At 42.6% G+C, this 18,751-nt stretch overlaps 1 protein-coding gene across 1 annotated transcript in view; it reads right to left on the minus strand.

Annotated features, from left to right (window-relative positions):
- The window catches only part of ANKRD33B (ankyrin repeat domain 33B), a 108,455-nt gene that overhangs the window by 15,945 nt on the left and 73,759 nt on the right, over positions 1–18,751 (minus strand). The window contains exon 2 of the mRNA XM_045006809.1: positions 17,368–17,497. Coding sequence (XP_044862744.1) covers positions 17,368–17,497 — 130 coding nt within the window. The remainder of the gene's footprint in view (positions 1–17,367; positions 17,498–18,751) is intronic.

Genomic DNA, 18,751 nt, shown 5'->3' on the forward strand with positions numbered 1-18,751 from the left:
CTCTGACACTGACTCTGAATATGGCTTTCCCCTCTATAAAAACTGATGTACATAACACTCTTACTTACCCACTTCAGGGGTTGTTGTGGGGAATAGCTAAGGACCATATTGTATGTGGGGATACTATGTGTCCCCCAATTCATATTGGTGGGAAGGGATAGGGAATGGGTGGAGCTGTGTGGTTCCACCACCTCCAATGTGCCGGCCAGAACAGCGGCACTAGGGGATGTAGGCTGTGCCAGTTATAAAGCTGGAATGGGGGAAGCCAAAACCAGGGCTGGCTCCAGGGTTTTTGCAGCCCCAAGCAGCAGGGGGGAAAAAAAAGCCACGATCGCGATCGACGGCAGCTCCACCGCGCCGCTTTCTTCTTCGGCGGCAATTTGGTGGCAGGTCCTTCCCTCCAAGAGGGACCAAGGGACCTGCTGCCAAATTGCCGCCAAAGAGCCCGACGTGCTGCCCCTTCCCCTTGACCGCCCCAAGCACCTGCTTGCTGAGCTGGTGCCTGGAGCCGGTCCTGGCCAAAACACAGAATGCATCAGGGTCTGCTATTAGGGCAGTGCAAAGACATCCTGCCCCATACACAGGGGTTGTGGGAAAACCAAACTGACCCCTAAAACCCTTTGAAAATGGAAGGTCTGATGCAAGTGTGAAGTTATTAATTGTACACATATTTTTAAAGAACTGGACAAGATACTGCCATGGAGATATGCAGACAGCTGGATCCTTTTCTCTAAAATCATGGAGCCTGATTAATCATAGAGCATCAGGGTTGGAGGGGATGTCAGGAGATCATCTAGTCCAACCCCCTGCTCAAAGCAGAGCTAATCTCTTGACAAATTTTTGCCCCAGATCCCTAAATGGCCCCCTCAAGGACTGAACTCACAACGCTGGGTTTAGCAGGCCAATGCTCACACCACTAAGCTACCCCTCCCCCTGTTTGCACTAGGCATTCAGAGCTGAAAATCTCAACAGAACTTCGGGTGAGTTGATATTAGACAAAGGGATTATTTGTGGGTTTTTTTGCTCTTTTCCACCATTTCTTTCCCTGTCTGGCTGTGGAGAGCCACTGGGACACTTATTAGCAACAAGCCAGTGGGGCTGCTTTACTGGCTCCACAGTAAAATCAATGTGACTGATGTTCTGCTGTCAAGTTTTACTCTCCAAAAATGGCCATTGCTGCCTTTCACTTCCTTTGGTTTGTGTGCCAGGGTCACTGGTGTCAGCAGGGATATGCAGAGCACTGGAAGACTATCACTGGCTAAAATAATAAGTGTTACGGAGCTAACAGCCTGAAGACCAATTAAAACATCAACCCCTTATAATTGGATTAACAGAAGATGACAAACATCTAGTGCCATTATGACTTATTCAAAACAGTTTTCCCTTCACTTGTCATTTATTTTATGATGGTTTGTATAATAATGCAGTCTGTCAAGCAGCTGGAACAATCACAACTTAACTACTGTGAGCTGTAAAAAATGTTCTGTCATCTCACTCTGCAGTCTAGTTGGATATTCTGCAAAGCATGGCTGTCAAGTATATCCAGAAATGTTACTGAAGCAGATTTTAATTCAGACAGAGCAATTTTTAAAATAAATTTGTTGCAGCACATCTGGTGCAGTTTTCATCAGCAGTTGTTTGCACAAACACAATCCTACACTTCTTCTGGAAGGCAGGAAAAGCGATTTTTTTGCCAGTTAAATGGTTTTAGATATATCTGTAGTCGTAGTGTTAACGATGTTTTCAGTCTCACCCTTCTCTGAGGTTTGCCAAATCCCACCAACCTATTTGTTTAACCGGAAACTTCCTTGAAACTCAAGCAATTTCATAGACAACCTAAAACAAGAGTTTAAACTGAATCAAAGAAATTGAAGGCCAAATGCATAGTGGCCCTGCACCTTGTGCCATCACTTAGTTCAGTACAAAATGAGTGCAAACTAGATGTAAAAAAAATTCCAAATTAGAGTGGCAATGATTTACACTCATTTTCAACTGGGCCCATAACATGAACAAATGCCCCAATTCTGCTCATGTTGCAGTAGATGGCAAAACTCCTATTGACTTCAATGGGAGCAGGATCAAGTCACAAATAAGACAATGAAGACAATTAACACTAATGGAATCTCTGTGCCCAGAAGGTTTGCAGGACTGGCCCCAGAATGCTCAGTTTCTCTTGATGTGTAAGTATCCCTCTGCCTAGCCTGAAGGCCTCAATGTAGAAGAAACACTTCTTTTCAACCAGGGACATCTAGAGAACATCAGAATAGTGAGGACATTTAAAACAACAGCATTATATACAAATAAATAATTTTTTTTAAATCTCTATGTTAATTATGGTTAAAGATGCTCTTCTTTATGTTGCCAAAAATATAACTACAGATTGGGCTATTTGACACAGATAGGGAGTGGGGTGGAGGAAACCATAGTCAAAGCTCCCCAGGGAATTGGATCTAATTTCAAGTGAAGACAAAAAAATAGCAGCAAAGTAACAAAGAAAATTAAGCAGAGCTGTGTGGAATTCAGCTGTTCGATATCACAGGGATTCATGCAACCTCTTCAATTTCAATCCACCAGGGTTTATGTACCCTGAGGTTTGCTTCAAATTTCGGGTTCAAAGAAACACAAACTCAAAATAAAACAGTCATAAATGCCCAATTTCACCTTATTTTGAGTTCAACCTGTTATATGGTTTTGATACAAAGCCATGAATTTGGCCCAGGTTCTCTTGAAATTTCACCAGTGTTTCAGTGAACCTAGGTGAACGCTAGAGTTTGTACCTAACCTGAAACCAGGTATGTATTGTGTGATTTCATGTTTGCTACAAAAACTTCATGAAGCTCTAAGAAGAAGTTACCATGGATATATTTGAATTGCATGCTATTGCTGATTATTAATGACAGATGTAAAGTCTGATCCATAGCGGCAGTAACCTTGGGCTGCTAAACATACAGTAGTTTAGTGGGAGTGGGAGAAAGTCACAGCACTTAGAGAGTGTGAAAGGGGATTGCGAATGAGGAAGCATGGCACTAGGAAGCTGCAGAATGGGGGGAAAATATTTTCCAACATCATAGTTTGTTGGTCTGTATGCTTGGTGTGCCTCCTACCAAGAATACTGTGCTCGGCATATGGTATCCAGTTCTTTGTCCTGCGTCGGGGAAGGGGCATGTGGTGTCACAAGTCCCCCTCCCCTGATTTCTGCCAAGGTGGGAGTCTGGCTGAGTGCGGCTGAGGGGGACATGCCAGGGAAAGGCACCGGCACCAAGCACTCCTGCTGAGTCCTGCTAGGAGGCACCTGGAGCAGGGAAGAGAGATGGGGCTGGCAGCACAGCAACGCCAGAGCGGGCATGGAAAGCCCTCTGAATCCTGTCCTTTCCTTGCTCACAGCTGCAGTAACCTGCTCGGCGGTAGGTATCAGAGCCCACTCTGGCTCAGTGGGGAAGCAATAGGAGAAGGAAGCAAGGAAGGAGCTCTATGAGGGGAGTAAGGGCGAGAAGGCATGGGAGGCGCAGGGGGAGTGGGAAAGGGCCCATAGGTGACGCATGCATGGAAAGAGGTGGTCACGTGCCCCCCCCCCACATCTTTAAATTGTTCTCCCATCCAACCATCAAGAGTTCTGGGTGATCTCTGTGCATGTCTCTTATTTAAAGACCTGGGGAGAGATTGTTGTCCAGCTGAAGTGTCTGTTTTTCATTCACTCCATGACTAGCTTAGAGAGAACCTGTACAATTTATACATTATTACTTGCTTATGGAAACCTTGTGCTGTTTAATTTCTTATACATCACATTAAATACAACTAAACTCACTTTTTCTAAGCATGGTACTGTTTCACCAGTGACTTGCAAAGTGGAGCACAGCACAAGACCCAGTAAATTTTTAAAGACACCATAATAGAGGCTCAACTTAAATGTATACCTCAAATTAAAAAACATAGTAAGGGAAACAAAAAAAGAGTCACCATGGCTAAACAACAAAGTAAAAGAAGCAGTAAGAGGCAAAAAGGCATCCTTTACGAAGTGGAAGTTAAATCTTAGTGAGGAAAACATAAAGGAGCATAAACTCTGGCAAGTGAAAAATATCATTAGGAAGGCCAAAAAAGAATTTGAAGAACAGCTAGCCAAAGACTCAAAAGATAATATATATTTTTTTAAGTACATCAGAAACAGGAAGCCTACTAAACAACCAGTGGGGCCACTGGACGATCAAGCTGTTAAAGGAGCATTCAATGACGATAAGGCCATTGCAGAGAAACTAAATTAATTCTTTGCATTGGTCTTCACGGCTAAGTATGTGAGGGAGATTCCCAAACCTGAGCTATTCTTTTTAGGTGACAAATCTGAGCAACTGTCCCAGATTGAGGAGTCATTAGAGGAGGTTTTGGAACAAATTGTTAAACTAAGCAGTAATAAATCACCAGGACCAGATGGTATTCACCCAAGAGTTCTGAAGGAACTCACATGTGAAATTTCAGAACTTCTAACTATAATCTGTAATCTATCATTTAAATCAGCTTCTGTATCAGATGACTGGTGGAAAGCTAATGTGATGCCAATTTTTATAAAGGCTCCAGAGGTGATCCCAGCAATTACAGTCCAATAAGCCTAACTTCGGTACCGGACAATCTGGTTGAAACTATAGTAAAGAGCAGAATTATCAGACACATAGGTGAACGATCTGGAAAAGGGGTAAACAGTGAGGTGGCAAAATTTGCAGATTATACAAAACTACTCAAAATAGTTAAGTCCAAAGCAGACTGCGAAGAATTACAAAGGGATCTCACAAAACTGGGTGACTGGGAAAGAAAATGGCAGATGAAATTCAGCAAAGAATCCTGTGGCACCTTATAGACTAACAGACGTTTTGCAGCATGAGCTTTCGTGGGTGAATACCCACTTCTTCGGATGCAAGCTTGCATCCGAAGAAGTGGGTATTCACCCACGAAAGCTCATGCTGCAAATCGTCTGTTAGTCTATAAGGTGCCACAGGATTCTTTGCTGCTTCTACAGAACCAGACTAACACGGCTACCCCTCTGATAGATGAAATTCAGTGTTGATAAATGCAAAGTAATGCATGTCAGAAAACATAATCCCAATTATACATATAAAGTGATGGGGTCTAAATTAGCTGTTACCACTCAGGTAAGAGATCTTGGAGTCATGGTGTATAGTTCTCTGAAAACATCCACTCAATGTGCAGTGGCAGTCAAAAAAGCAAACAGAATGTTGGGAATCTTTAAGAGAGGGATACATAATAAGATAGAGAATATCATAGTGTCTCTATATAAATCCATGTGTGATGCTCTGTACCTCGGGGGAACACCCAGCATCCCCATGTTCATCCTTGTAAAATGATTGTGTGGTATCCAATGCAAAGTCTGTCATGTCAGGTGTCTTTGGAAGGCTCATGATGCACTGAGCATTGTTGTTACAGTAATGTTATAGTAAGGCTATAGGTTATAACAGGGGTCGGCAACCTTTCAGAAGTAGTGTGCCGAGTCTTCCTTTATTCTCTCTAATGTAAGGTTTCGCGTGCCAGTAATACATTTTAACGTTTTTAGAAGGTCTCTTTCTATAAGTCTATAATATATAACTAAACTTTTGTTTTATGTAAAGTAAATAAGGTTTTTAAAATGTTTAATAAGCTTCATTTCAAATTAAATTAAAATGCAGAGCCCCCCCAGACTGGAGGCCAGGCCCCAGGCAGTGTGAGTGCCACTGAAAACCAGCTCGTTGCTGCCTTTGGCACGCGTGCCATAGGTTGCCTACCCCTGGGTTATAATTTCATGTATGTAATTATGAGGCTGAAAATGTATCCTCATGGCTTAAAATAAGCCCAGGCAAAAACTCTCCAAGAGCAGAGAGGCAGTTCACACCTCATCAGGGCAAGTATGGGACAAACCCAGCCCAGCCTGACAGGGACAAAGGACGCTGGCCTAGGCAGCAACAAAAGATTTTGTTGGACTATTGAGGGAGTCACCCCCCCACACACACTCCTTTGATCAATTTGGAACTACGATGAGGTAATTCTCTGACTCTGAAGGGAGGGGGGCAAAGCCAAGAGGGAATAAAGGACATGATAAAAGAGAGAGACGTTTACCATGCTCTTCCTCTCTCTTCCACCTCCATCTACAGACACCACACCACGCAACTGAACACTGATCAAAGGGAAGAGCCTGGCTGAAGGGCAACCAGCCAGCCTGTGGTGAGAAGCATCTAAGTTTGTAAGGGCACTGAAAGTGTTACGATCAGCTTAGAATGTGTTTTGCTTTTATTTCATTTTACCAAATCTGACCTATGTTTTGCTTTGACGTATAATCACTTAAAATCTATCTTTATAGTTAATAAATTTGTTTATTCTACCTGAAGCAGTGCATTTGATTTGAAGCATTTCAGAGACTCCCCTTGGGATAACAAGCCTGGTACATATCAGTTTATTTGTTAAATTGACAAACTTATATAAGCGTGCAGCATCCAGCGGGCATAACTGGACACCAAGATGGAGATTCCTAGGGTTGTATCTGGGACCAGAGATACTGGCTAGTGTCATTTAGTTGCACAATCCAAGGAGCAGCTTACATGCCAGAGGCTGTGCGTGAACAGTACAGGTGTGGGGGTTCTCACAGCAGAGCAGGGTAAGGCTGGCTCCCCAGAGACACGGATTGGAGTGACCTAGCAGATCACCGGTCCAGATAACATCAGAGGGGAACGTCACACCATGGTATGCCCACATATTGAATACTGCGTGTAAATGTGGTCGCCCCATCTCAAAAAAGGAATATTGGAATTGGAAAAGGTTTTGAAAAGGGAACAAAAATGATTAGGGGTATAGAACAGCTTCCATATGAGGAGAAATTAAAAAGTCTAGGACTTTTTAAACTTGGAAAAGCGACAAATAAGGGGGGATATGATAGAGATCTATAAAATCATGACGGGAGTAGAGAAAGTAAATAAGAAATGTTATTTACTCCTACTCATAACACAAGAACTAGGGGTCACCAAATGCAGGCAGCAGGTTTAAAACAAAAAAAGGGAGTATTTTTTCACACAACGCACAGTCAACCTGTGGAACTCATTGCCAGAGGATGTTGTGAAGGCCAAGACTATAAGAGGGTTCAAAAATAAACTAGATAAATTCATGGAGGATAGGTCCCTCAATGGTTATTAGCCAGGGTGGCAGGGATGGTGTCCCTAGCCCCGGTTTTGCCAGAAGCTGGGAATGGACAACAGGAAATGGCTCACTTGATGATTACCTGTTCTGTTCATTCCCTCTGAAGCACCTGGCATTGGCCACTGTCGGAAGACAGAACATTGGGCTAGATGGACCTTTGGTCTGACCCAGTATGGCTGTTCTTATGCAACTAGAGGAGTGTCTATACAGTATAAGTAATCAATCATAGCTTAACTCATACATATGCCAAGCTTATTTTCTGTGAAGTGTATCAGTGCCCTCAAAGACATGCTCCGTGACTCACTTTATGCCTGGCCTGGGCAGTCCTCTAGAATGTCTTTTCTATTTGGTTTGAAAGGGCCTGGTACAATGGTTTTGGTCGGGGCTTCTAGGCACTGCTGTACTACAAAAATAATAATAAATAATAATGTCAGCAGCAGCATGCAGATTCAGTGCACTACATGCAAAGGCTCCCCAGGCTTTATTTAGGAATTATTATTTTCCATCCATGCTTTACAAGGAAGGTAAATATCATTATCCCCATTTTACAGTTGCGGGGACTGAGACAGGAAGATTGAATGACTTTCCCCAAGAATACACATCATTTAGGCCTCTTGACTTCTAGTTCGGGGCCCTAACCACTGGATTATAGCTGCCTCGTTGTTATTTCTGCATATAATCCGGCATGATGTCCAGAGGCGCTGGAACAATTTGTATAGTGGGGATGCTGAAATCCATTGAACCAAACTGTAAGCCCTGTATATGATGGAAACCACTTCAAGCCAGGGGGTGTGGCAGCACCCCTGGCACCCCTAGTTCCAGCACCTATGATGATATAACTCACTCACTGTCCTGAAAATGGGTGTAATATCAAGAAGAAAAAAAGGAGAGAATCTGTTTTGAAACATCATAGTTGAAACATTGATTTGTGCCTGCGAATGTAGAGTCCAGTCCTGTAAGATATCGAGTGCCTCCTGACAGATCCAAAGAATGGAGGCTGCTCAGCACCTTCCATAACATTCTCAATACTTTGTATGATTGGTTTTTACATCCTCATTAATTTAAAGGAATTATTCTAATGTGCAATTCTATACTCCACAATTACTACATAACTGTGTTAGAGATTGATAGGTAGTTGGTCCATATAACACACTGGCATCCAGCAGATGTTTTGAAAGAGTGAGCAAATAAGGATTCCCACTGAATAACAGCACCTGTTATCATTCATGTCTGGCTAGAGCAATTGCTATCCAGCAGCAGCAATATTGTGCATCCAGACCCTGAGTTTTTAGTATTATTATTATTATTAATTTATTGTATTGTTGAATTAACCTTTATGAAATAAAAGTTACTGTACTGTATCTTCCTCCCTTTTTTCCCTTCTGTTTCCATTTTTTATTCCTTCATGACTTTTTCTTTCCTTTTACTCTATGTAGTATTCTTTCCTTCTGTTTTTGCATTGTCTTTCTTCCTCTATTTTTTTCTTCTCTTCCCCGTTTTGTTATCCTCTCATCCCACTTTCTTTTCTCCTTTCACAACAATCGCTCCTTCATTACCATTTTCACATTTCTTCCCCACTCTTTTTGTCATTCTTTTATTACCTTCATCTCCCTCAATCTCCCATCTAGGGTTGCCAACTTTCTAATCGCACAAAACCAAAAACCCCTGTCTTGCCGCTTCTCTGAAGCCCATCTCCAAGACCCCACCCCTGCAGACTCCATCCCACTCTCCTTCCATTGCTCGCTCTCCCCCACCCTCACTCACTTTCACGGGCTGGGGAAAGGGGTTGAGATGCGGGAGGGGGGCTCTGAGCTGGGGCAGAAGCTTGGGGTGGGAGGATATGGGCTCTGGGCTGGGGGTATGGGCTTTGGGCTGGGGCAAAGGGGTTCAGAGTGCAGGAGGGGGTGAGGGCTCTGGCTTGGGGTGTGGGCTGTGGGATGGGGCTGGGGATGAGGGGTTTGGGGTGCAGGAAGGGGCTGGGGCAGGGGTTGGGGTGCAGGGTCCAGGGGGCGCTTTCCATGGCTCCTGGGAAACGGCTGCCAGGTCCCTGCAGCCCCTAGGTGCATGGACGGCCAGGGAGGCTCTGGGTACTGCCCTCGCGCATGCAGGTGCCACCCCTGCAGCTCCCATTAGTCACTAATAGGAGCTGTGGAGATGGCCCTAGGGGCGGGGGCAGAATGCAGAGCCTCCCTGGCTGCCCATGCGTGTAGGGGCTGCAGGGACCTGGTGGCCGTTTCTGGCAGCTGCACGGAGCTAGGGCAGGCAGGGTGCCTACCTTAGCCCCGGGCCACTGCTGCGCTGCCGAATGGACTGACTTTTACCAGCCTGGTCAGCACCAGTCCCTTTTTGACCAGGCGTTCAGTCGAAAACCAGACGCTCAGCAACCCTACCCCCATCCTTTCTTCACTGCCCCACTACACCCACCCACTCAATCTTGTTCCCCTCTTAGAATTTATAAATGTATATTTAAAACCCTCTACCATCTTTTAGACATAACCTGTTTTAGGCTGTGATGAATTTACAATTCTAGACAACAGGCATGTTGTCTCTGAAAAAAAATGCTTTGGCTGGAAGAGATGCTGAGAGATGGGCAAGCAAGTTACAGAGGCATGCAGGCCATTTTTCAAACCTGTGATTTGCATGCCAAATTGGGTAGTTTGTAGCTGCTTCTCAATATTACTAAGCTGAAAGTACAGCTCCCTCCCTATACTATTTCAAGGTTGTCCATCTAGAAAAACCCTTGAGCTGGATGCTATCTTTGCAAAGATGTACATCTTACATTTCAAAAAGCAAATGAACTTCAGTGAGCTGAATTCATTTCTCTGCTAAAACCTTTGCTAATCTGAGGTTTTAAAAGCAATTCTGCTGCCAGCATCTTGTCAGATCCTGATGCTCAGATCAGAGTGTCAGAATAACCATGACATTCTACATATCAAAGAGTTTTCTTTTAACCTCAATCTACAAAATATATAGACAAGTCCTTCATACAGCCTCACTAAACACTGCAGGCCTGCTTATCATCTATATGTTTCCTTTGCTGAACTGCACACAAAAGATGTGTCTGAGACTGTGAAATTCCATAGAACCACCTTATCTACACCCAAGTACTGTTTGGATTCAGACCCTGTGAGAGCATTTCTGAGGATGCACATCTCAGCCATATATTTGAACTGTTTTATATAATCTTACAAATCAAATAGTGTGGATTTACTATATAGCACATGAAAGAATAATTTCAGATTAAAACAACAATGATCTTGGTGTAATAATTACGCTTTTTTTTTTAAATTGCTATTTCAATGGCCTGGGAGTTTGTTCCAGTGATTATTTTAAATGGGAATACCATGCAGCTAGGAAAAATCAATGACTGATAATAGTTTGAAATACAATGAACTAACTCGGACCATGGCCACAGGTACTGCTTCCTGGCATATTTAAAGCAGGGAGATTTGCAGAACAGCCGCTTGGAGTTTGGCTCACACCTTCACTAAGCACAATTCATTAAACCTGGCCTTCTGTTTAGAAGCTAGGTTTGGGCAGGTAGCTCTGCAATATTTATTTAATTATAGAACTCCTCAGCCTGCCATTCATCTTTGGTGATACTGTTCACTAATCTCCCATGTGGGGGAATGCTCAGAGGCCCTCAAAGAAGAAAGGTCAGTTACTGGTAACTGTTGTTCTTTGAGAGCCGCCTCTTTGCATTCACATTTCCTTGTCACCTTCTCCTCTTTCTCAGAGTTCTTATCTCAGTTTAGGACTCCATGGTGTGGAAGAAAAGAGTGAGGCAGTGGAGGGATACACTCACCTATGAAGACTCAAACATCGAAGTCATGGGAGAAGGGGCTGCTTATGTGACCCAATGGACATGCTGTTTGTAAAGTTACTTAAGATCAAACCAGAGGGCACCAAACCCTACAAGTGGCCCTCCACAGAGGGGACTCGGAAAATCAGGTATCTAAAAGGGTGTCATAAGGAGGTGGGAGAAAACTTGTTCATCTTAGCCTCTAAGGATAGAACAAGGAGCAATGGGCTTAAACTGCAGCAAGGGAGGTTTAGGTTGGACATTAGGAAAAAGTTCCTAACTGTCAGGGTGGTTAAACACTGGAATAAATTGCCTAGGGAGGGGTTGTGGAATCTCCATCTCTGGAGAGATTCAAGAGTAGGTTAGATAAATGTCTATCTGGGGTGGTCTAGACAGTATTTGGTCCTGCCATGAGGGCAAGGGACTGGACTCGTTGACCTCTCGAGGTCCCTTCCAGTCCTAGAGACTATGAATCTATGAATAACAGTCACCAGTAAGTAAAATTTTCTTTTTTGGATTTAATAAAGGTGTCTATGGAACCCCCTATTAAATCAGCATGTATTGGGTGACTAGATGCCTCAGGGCACTGCTAGTGAGCCTTTTACCTCTGGTTACTGGTTTGAATTTGGCCAAACTCAGTACAGATTAAAATTTATTCCTATCTAGTGGATGTTTGGTGGCCTCTACAGGAGGATATCTCAGTGGATCTCAGTTTCAGCTCCCACATCACAAACTCACCAGCACACTCTGCACTAATTGGCAGATTCAGCAGAGAAGCCAAGAACTTCATGGGCCAAGGAAACTCAACTGTCCCATTGCCCCAGATAAAGGGAAGAGCAATGCTGGCAGGGCAGTGTACGTGGGATAGACAGAGAGCTTTGTATATCAAGGTGATGCCATTCACCAGCAGCAAATGCACATGATTTCTTTAAAGAATATAATTCATGCAAACTGTTTACAAATAAATTCCTTAAATAATTCACAAAAGCTCATACACGGAGCTGCCCCTGGCAGTTATGTATCACCACAATAACCAGGAGCTGGCAGGTAGCACTGGTACTGCCAGGCTAGCTGAGGAGGGGCCAACCTAGCAGCATCAACAGCCCAGAAACCAAAGGGAAAGAGTGGTCTTGGGGAATGGGCTCGCCACAGCTGTGGGGAGTGACAGGTGTTCCATCTTTCAATGCAGTTATCGTGTGTGTGTGTGTGTGTGTGTAATTACACACATCATAGTAAAGAGATGCATCTTTAGGTCTTTAGTAGCAAATTACAGTTCAACACAAATAACTGGACAACTAGGTTCAGTTTGACAAATGTATTGATTTCAATGGTGGGCCAGTCTACCCAATCAGCATGGAAAGCTAATGAGAGCAACTTTGGGGTCGGGGAGGAAACCAACCAAAAGTTGCAAGAAAGTAGTAACTGCAAGTTAGGGGGGGTGGAGGGGAGAAAGGAAGTAAATAAAGTCTGGTCTACACTACAGAGTTAGGTGGACACAAGGCAGCTTATGTCAACCTAACTATGAAACTGTCTACACGTAAATTTCAGTCCTGCCGATGTAACTGCCCTGCTACACCAACTTAATAACTCCACCTCCACAAATGGCATAGAGTCAAGGTTGATGTAGTTAGGTCGACCGAGTATCAGTGTAAATACTGCATTGCTCACGTCAAATGTTACCTTTCAGGAGCTATCCCACACTAACAGTACAATGGATACAAGTTCTCCTGGTGAGGATGTGCACCGCTAACAGAAGGAGCGAACTGTAGACATGCACAAGCAATGTAATTACTTGCAGTGGTTCTATGCTGACGTAAATTAGGTCGACTTAATTTTGTAGTGTAGACATGGCCTAACCAAATAAGAAAAACAGAAGACATGAGAGAGGATCATTCTAAAGTTTAAAAATATTGTATTAGAAAAGGTTATTGACAATATACTTGAAAATTCAAGAAAAAACACATAAAATATATACTTCAGCTGTCTACAGTATATTGCTCTAGGCTACTACTTAGAAGTAAGTAGCAACTATATTCCATGTTAACTCCACTGATTGCGATGTTAACCACATGATAATCTGTATTAACACAACAGTATCTTGTAATAATGTATTAAATAACTGGTATCAACACTCTGGCACAGGATTACAAAGGGGAAAATAAGTAAAAACAAATATTTATAAGCTTGTATAAACTTCTGCTGACTACTGTCAGTCTCAATTGCTTTTGGGATCAATATAAAATACTGACAGTGTCAAGTCAATGTCTGTCGAGACAATGTCAGCACTGTAGATTAATTCCGAGCTCATTATAATTAAGTATAAAGGTCAGAAAAAAGCCAGCCTTAACTCTAAACCTTTTATGGGCCAAATATACATTAGAAGCAGCTAAAAGAAAAACAGGTTACAGAGCATGTAAGATCTCCTGATTCTATTCAGAAAGCGCTATAAATAAGAAAATTCTGAAAAAACTTAAACATTTTATAATTACTACCTCCAAGTGATTTCTTAAGTAGCAAATAATCCATCATTTCCTTTTTCATAATAATACAAAAAAAATTCCCAGGTAAAGCCAAATATTTACTAGCAGCAAAGGTAATACTAGTTTTTATTGCTAAATAAATAATGTTTATGCATGTCCAGTTCACTGCCAAACAAATTTTGTGGTAACTAGGGCACAGAAATGTATCATTAAACTATATAATTTTCTTTTTTAAACAACAGCTTTTAAAAGGGACTTGAGTACCACAGCTGGACCACTTGTGTGATGCTGTCCATTAAATGTAACACTAAATGTATGCTGTATGCAGGGCCATCCCTAGGTGGGGGTTGGGACCTGGGACAACCTACCCCGTCCATCCCAGGCCCCGCCCCCTCTCCACCCCTTCCCTCAGGCCCTGCCCCTCCCCCTTCCCACCCCTGCCCAACCCTGCCTCTTCCCACCCCTGCCCCACCCCCTCCCCACCCGCATTCCACCCCTTCCCCCAAACCCCCACTCCACCTCTTTCCAGCTTCTGCCCTCTCCCCCAAGTGATGCTGGGAGCCAGGGGGCGGAGCAGGATGGGCTGAGACTGGGTCGCTCACTGCTGCCAGTGCTAGGCCCTCTGCTAACCCCCCAGGCCACCCTGGACCCCGCATCCCAAAGCACGGGGCCCGGGGCAGTTGCCCCGGTCTGTCCTGTGGATGGGATAGGTCTGGCTGTATGTATGTATATCAACCTAATTGTTGCTAATTATTACATTCCTTCAGTTCCTCTGATCTCAGATTTGGAACTCCTCAACACTAGATATAAATCCTCTTAAGTAACATAGGTCAGAATTAATTATCTCAAGGGTCTATAACTTCAAAGTTGCAGAACCTCACACTCGCTGCCAGTCAGAGATACTAAGGCTTAGATCGACAAAAGGACATAGGTACCATGAAGCTCAGGGTCACAAAACCTAACTTTTAGACATATAGAAAAATCACAGGAACAACACTATGATCTACTAAGCTTAAATTCATAACTCCGCTAGACACCAAAAATCATGGACTTAATAAAGACACTGGATGTACGGCCCATTACAACAATCTGTAACCCACTATGGCCATGTCTACTCTAGCAGCTGTGTCACTGTAAGATTGCTCGTGTAGCCACTCTATGCTGACATAATAAAATCACCTCAGTGAGTTGTGGTAGCTATGTCGGAGGGAGAAGCTCTTCCGCTGACATAGCGATGTGCACACTGCCACTTATGCCAGTAAAATGTATGTCACTCAGGGGTATCTTTTTTCACACCCCTGAGCGACATAAGGTTTGCCAACATAAGTGGTAGTGTAAACATGGCCTAGCCCTCCTTTGTCCTGTGACTGTAGAGGGGTTGACTGCGCACTTCACCTTGAATGGTCTCTTGCAACGTGTGTTAACTCCTTATCTGCTCCACCTTGTATTTAGCCATGACACTCTGAGTGCCTTTTCCAGACCTGAAGAAGAGCTCTGTGTAAGTTTGAAAGTTTGTCTCTTTCACCTATAGAAGTTGGTCCAATAAAAGATACTACCTCACCTATCTTGTCTCTCTAACATCCTGGGACCAGCACGGCTACAACACTTGAAACAAATAAATACAGTAAGTACATCATGGATTCCATGCCTGGGGAGGGGAGAAGGTTGGGCAGCCACTTAGCTGTTACATGATTGCCTCTGAGGACCAAGCTAGACAATTTGCTTAGATGAGCATAGCTGCAGAGCCCGGTAGGGCTGCAGAGCTGTTTTGGGCTCCACACCACAGACAAAAAGAGTCTGTATTTGGCCTGTAGATACAGATCCTAATCATATTTGTCACCTCTCTTTTCTGAGTCACTTCAGCATTTTGTATCCACTTACAGTACAGGACTACAGCAATCTTTAAAATTAAGGCAGAGTATTTTAGTTTTTAACAATAATCAACAGTTAGTTGATTATGAGTATATTCATGCTAGAAATAAACACACATTTGTCTCTGGGTGGGATAAAACATGCAGAGTGATTCTTTGATTTTTCTCTCACTCCAGTGTAAATTAGGAGTATCTCCACTGAAGTCAATGTAGTTACCCTGGTATAAAACCAGTATTAGTGAATGCTGAATCAGGCCCACAATATCTGACCAGATTCCTTGTCCTTAATAGGGAATGACTAAATAACATATTTGCAGTTAAAATACTTCTGAGTTGTCACATAGCTCCTTAATTTTCTTTCCAATATTTAGCAATGACCACAGGCCATCAAGATATGTGCAAGGTATGTGAAAGAAAGCTACAGTTATGAACATACTGCAGCTACATAATATACTGTATTAACATCATTATGACTAGTTGTTTAGTGAAAAGTGCAAGGTATAGTGAAAAGTGCAAGGTCATGCATTTAGGGATTAATAATAAGAATTTAGTTATAAATTGGGGATACATCAGTTGGAAGTAACAGAGGAGGAGAAGGACCTCGGAGTATTGGCTGATCACAGGATGACTATGAGCCACCAATGTGATATGGCCGTTAAAAAAGCGAATGCAGTTTTAGGATGCATCAGGCGAGGTATTTCCAGCAAAGATAAGGAGGTGTTAGTACCGTTATATAAGGCACTGGTGAGACCTCATCTGGAATACTGTGTGCAGTTCTGGTCTCCCATGTTTAAGAAGGATGAATTCAAACTGGAACAGGTTCAGAGACGGGCTACTAGGATGATCCGAGGAATGGAAAACCTGTCTTATGAAAGGAGACTTAAAGAGCTTGGCTTGTTTAACCTAACCAAAAGAAGGTTGAGGGGGGATATGATTGCTCTTTATAAATATATCAGAGGGATTAATATTAGGGAGGGAGAGGAATTATTTAAGCTTAGTACCAATGTGGACACAAGAACAAATGGGTATAAACTGGACACTAGGAAGTTTAGACTTGAAATTAGACGAAGGTTTTTAACCATTAGAGGAGTGAAGTTCTGGAACAGCCTTCCAAGGGGAGTAGTGGGGGCAAAAGACATATCTGGCTTTAAGACTAAGCTTAATAAATTTATGGAAGGGATGGTATGATGGGATAGCCTAATTTTGGCAATTAATTTTGGCAATTGATCTTTGATTATCAGCAGGTAAGTATGCCCAGTGGTCTGTGATGGGATGTTAGATGGGATGGGATCTGAGTTACTGCAGAGAATTCTTTCCTGGGTGCTGGTGGGTGAGTCTTGCCCACATGCTCAGGGTTCAGCTGATCGCCATATTTGGGGTCGGGAAGGAATTTTCCTCCGGGGCAGATTGGCAGAGGCCCCGGAGTTTTTTTGCCTTCCTCTGCAGCATGGGGCACGGGTCACTTTCTGGAGGATTCTCTGCAGCTTGAGGTCTTCAAACCACAATTTGAAGACTTCAATAACTCAGACATAGGTTAGGGGTTTGTTATAGAAGTGGATGGGTAAGATTCTGTGGCCTGCTTTGTGCAGGAGGTCAGACTAGATGATCATAATGGTCCCTTCTGACCTTAAAGTCTATGAGTCTCTGAGTCTATTAACATGGAAGAAAAACAGAAAATTCAAAAGGAAAAAAAACAAAATAAAAAAGTCACAGGATCACATTTTTGAACAAAATTTCATTTATTTTGAAGTTAAAATAATTAAAACCATCTGTTAACAATTAATGGCTTAGACCCATTCATAAGCCCGGGTTACTCTCCCGTACTCCACTACAAAAGATATAGTTTGAATTTGCTATTTATATATACTGAACTTGTAAAAGTTTCATGAGAGCTTTGCTTCGGTGTAAACTAGCTGGGTTTATAAATTCCACAAGCCATTGTGGAAAAAACCCCTAAGAGTCACAGTTTTGTCCCCAAAGGAATGGCCATGACAAACACACTGCCGTAAATCTGATACATAAAGGTGAAACAGAGAAAGAGCCTTACCTGCCTGCGCAGCTGTAATTAGAGCCGTGTTCCCTTCATTGTCCTGCCAGTTTACATCAACATGAGGGCATTGTGCTAAGGCTATTACAATATCCACAAAACCTTGGTAACAGGCAACAATAAGGCCAGTCTATAAATAAAAAACAAGGAGGTAGTTAAGGGTAAGCAGACTGATCAATAGTACATTGAGGAAGTACAGTATATCATCTGGCTTTTTTTTTTTTACATGTGAGAAATAACATGACATTTGAGTGTTAACTAGTGGTGAGCCTAAGTTGCAAAGTTTGAAACTGAATTTCCACAAAGTTAGGGTAGTTTGAGTGAGGGGTTACACTGGACCTGGATCTGAGCTCCCACAAAACTGTGTGTGTGTGTTTGGATCTGGGGCTTTCGTTTGGGCTAATTTTCTTAGGGCCAGATTGTTCCCTGCTGCTTCATGGTTGCACAGGGGTTGAAGTGAAGATGAGAGGCACAGCAATAGGCTCCATAGCAGTCCCTGTGCTTCCTACACTAAAGGGACTGCTTTCCCCTTGGGTGCATGACACCGCAAAGGGGCAGGAGGTAGGGGAGGCCATGACTGTGTCCCCAAAAACCAGAAGGAAAGGGGGGTAAATTTACATTTACATTTGTAAATTACTTCCTTAAAAAAAAAACCAACGCTAAATAATATATTTTGAAAAATATTAAATGAGCTCTAACAATTTTAAATATTATGGAAAATTATAGCCCATTGAGCCCCACTAACTACCATTTATCAATCAGTGCCACTAGTAATGTGTTGTAGTTCAGCTAGTGACAATGGTGTTCCAGATTCAGAAATGAGTTTTTACAAAATATTTTAATTCAGAAATTCTACTTCTCACAATAGATTTTGGATAATAGACCAAAAAAATGCATCTCTAACAGTGTACAAGTCATTATATTGTAAATCAATGTGGGATTATGAAGCATAAGAGTATTCATAAGCCACCATACAACTCATTTTTGGAAGCACAAAAAAGGCTGATATTAAAATACAGACTAGTATGCTACTAGAACCCTAATGTTCTGACGTAAATTTGGGAAATTCAGATTTAAGGCACCCATGGCATACTGATTTCTGTGCCTTATACATATATTTTATGGTGGGACACAAGAACTTCCCTTATATTTATCACACATCAATAAGCCAGGCATAATATTGTACTACTAGGCAAAAATTATTTAACAAATGTGGCTTAATGATATGCAGGTCTAGAAAATTTTGTATACTAATTATGATAAACCATCAGATTATATTATATATCAAGATGAACACAAGAAGTTCCCAGACCACTGGGTGATATTGCATTTAGTCATTTGAAAAGCAAATATCTGTCCTATGGGTAGTTTTATTTTAAGTTCA

Source organism: Mauremys mutica, chromosome 2 (genome assembly GCF_020497125.1).
Source record: "Mauremys mutica isolate MM-2020 ecotype Southern chromosome 2, ASM2049712v1, whole genome shotgun sequence".
NCBI classification, from domain to species: Eukaryota; Metazoa; Chordata; order Testudines; family Geoemydidae; genus Mauremys; species Mauremys mutica.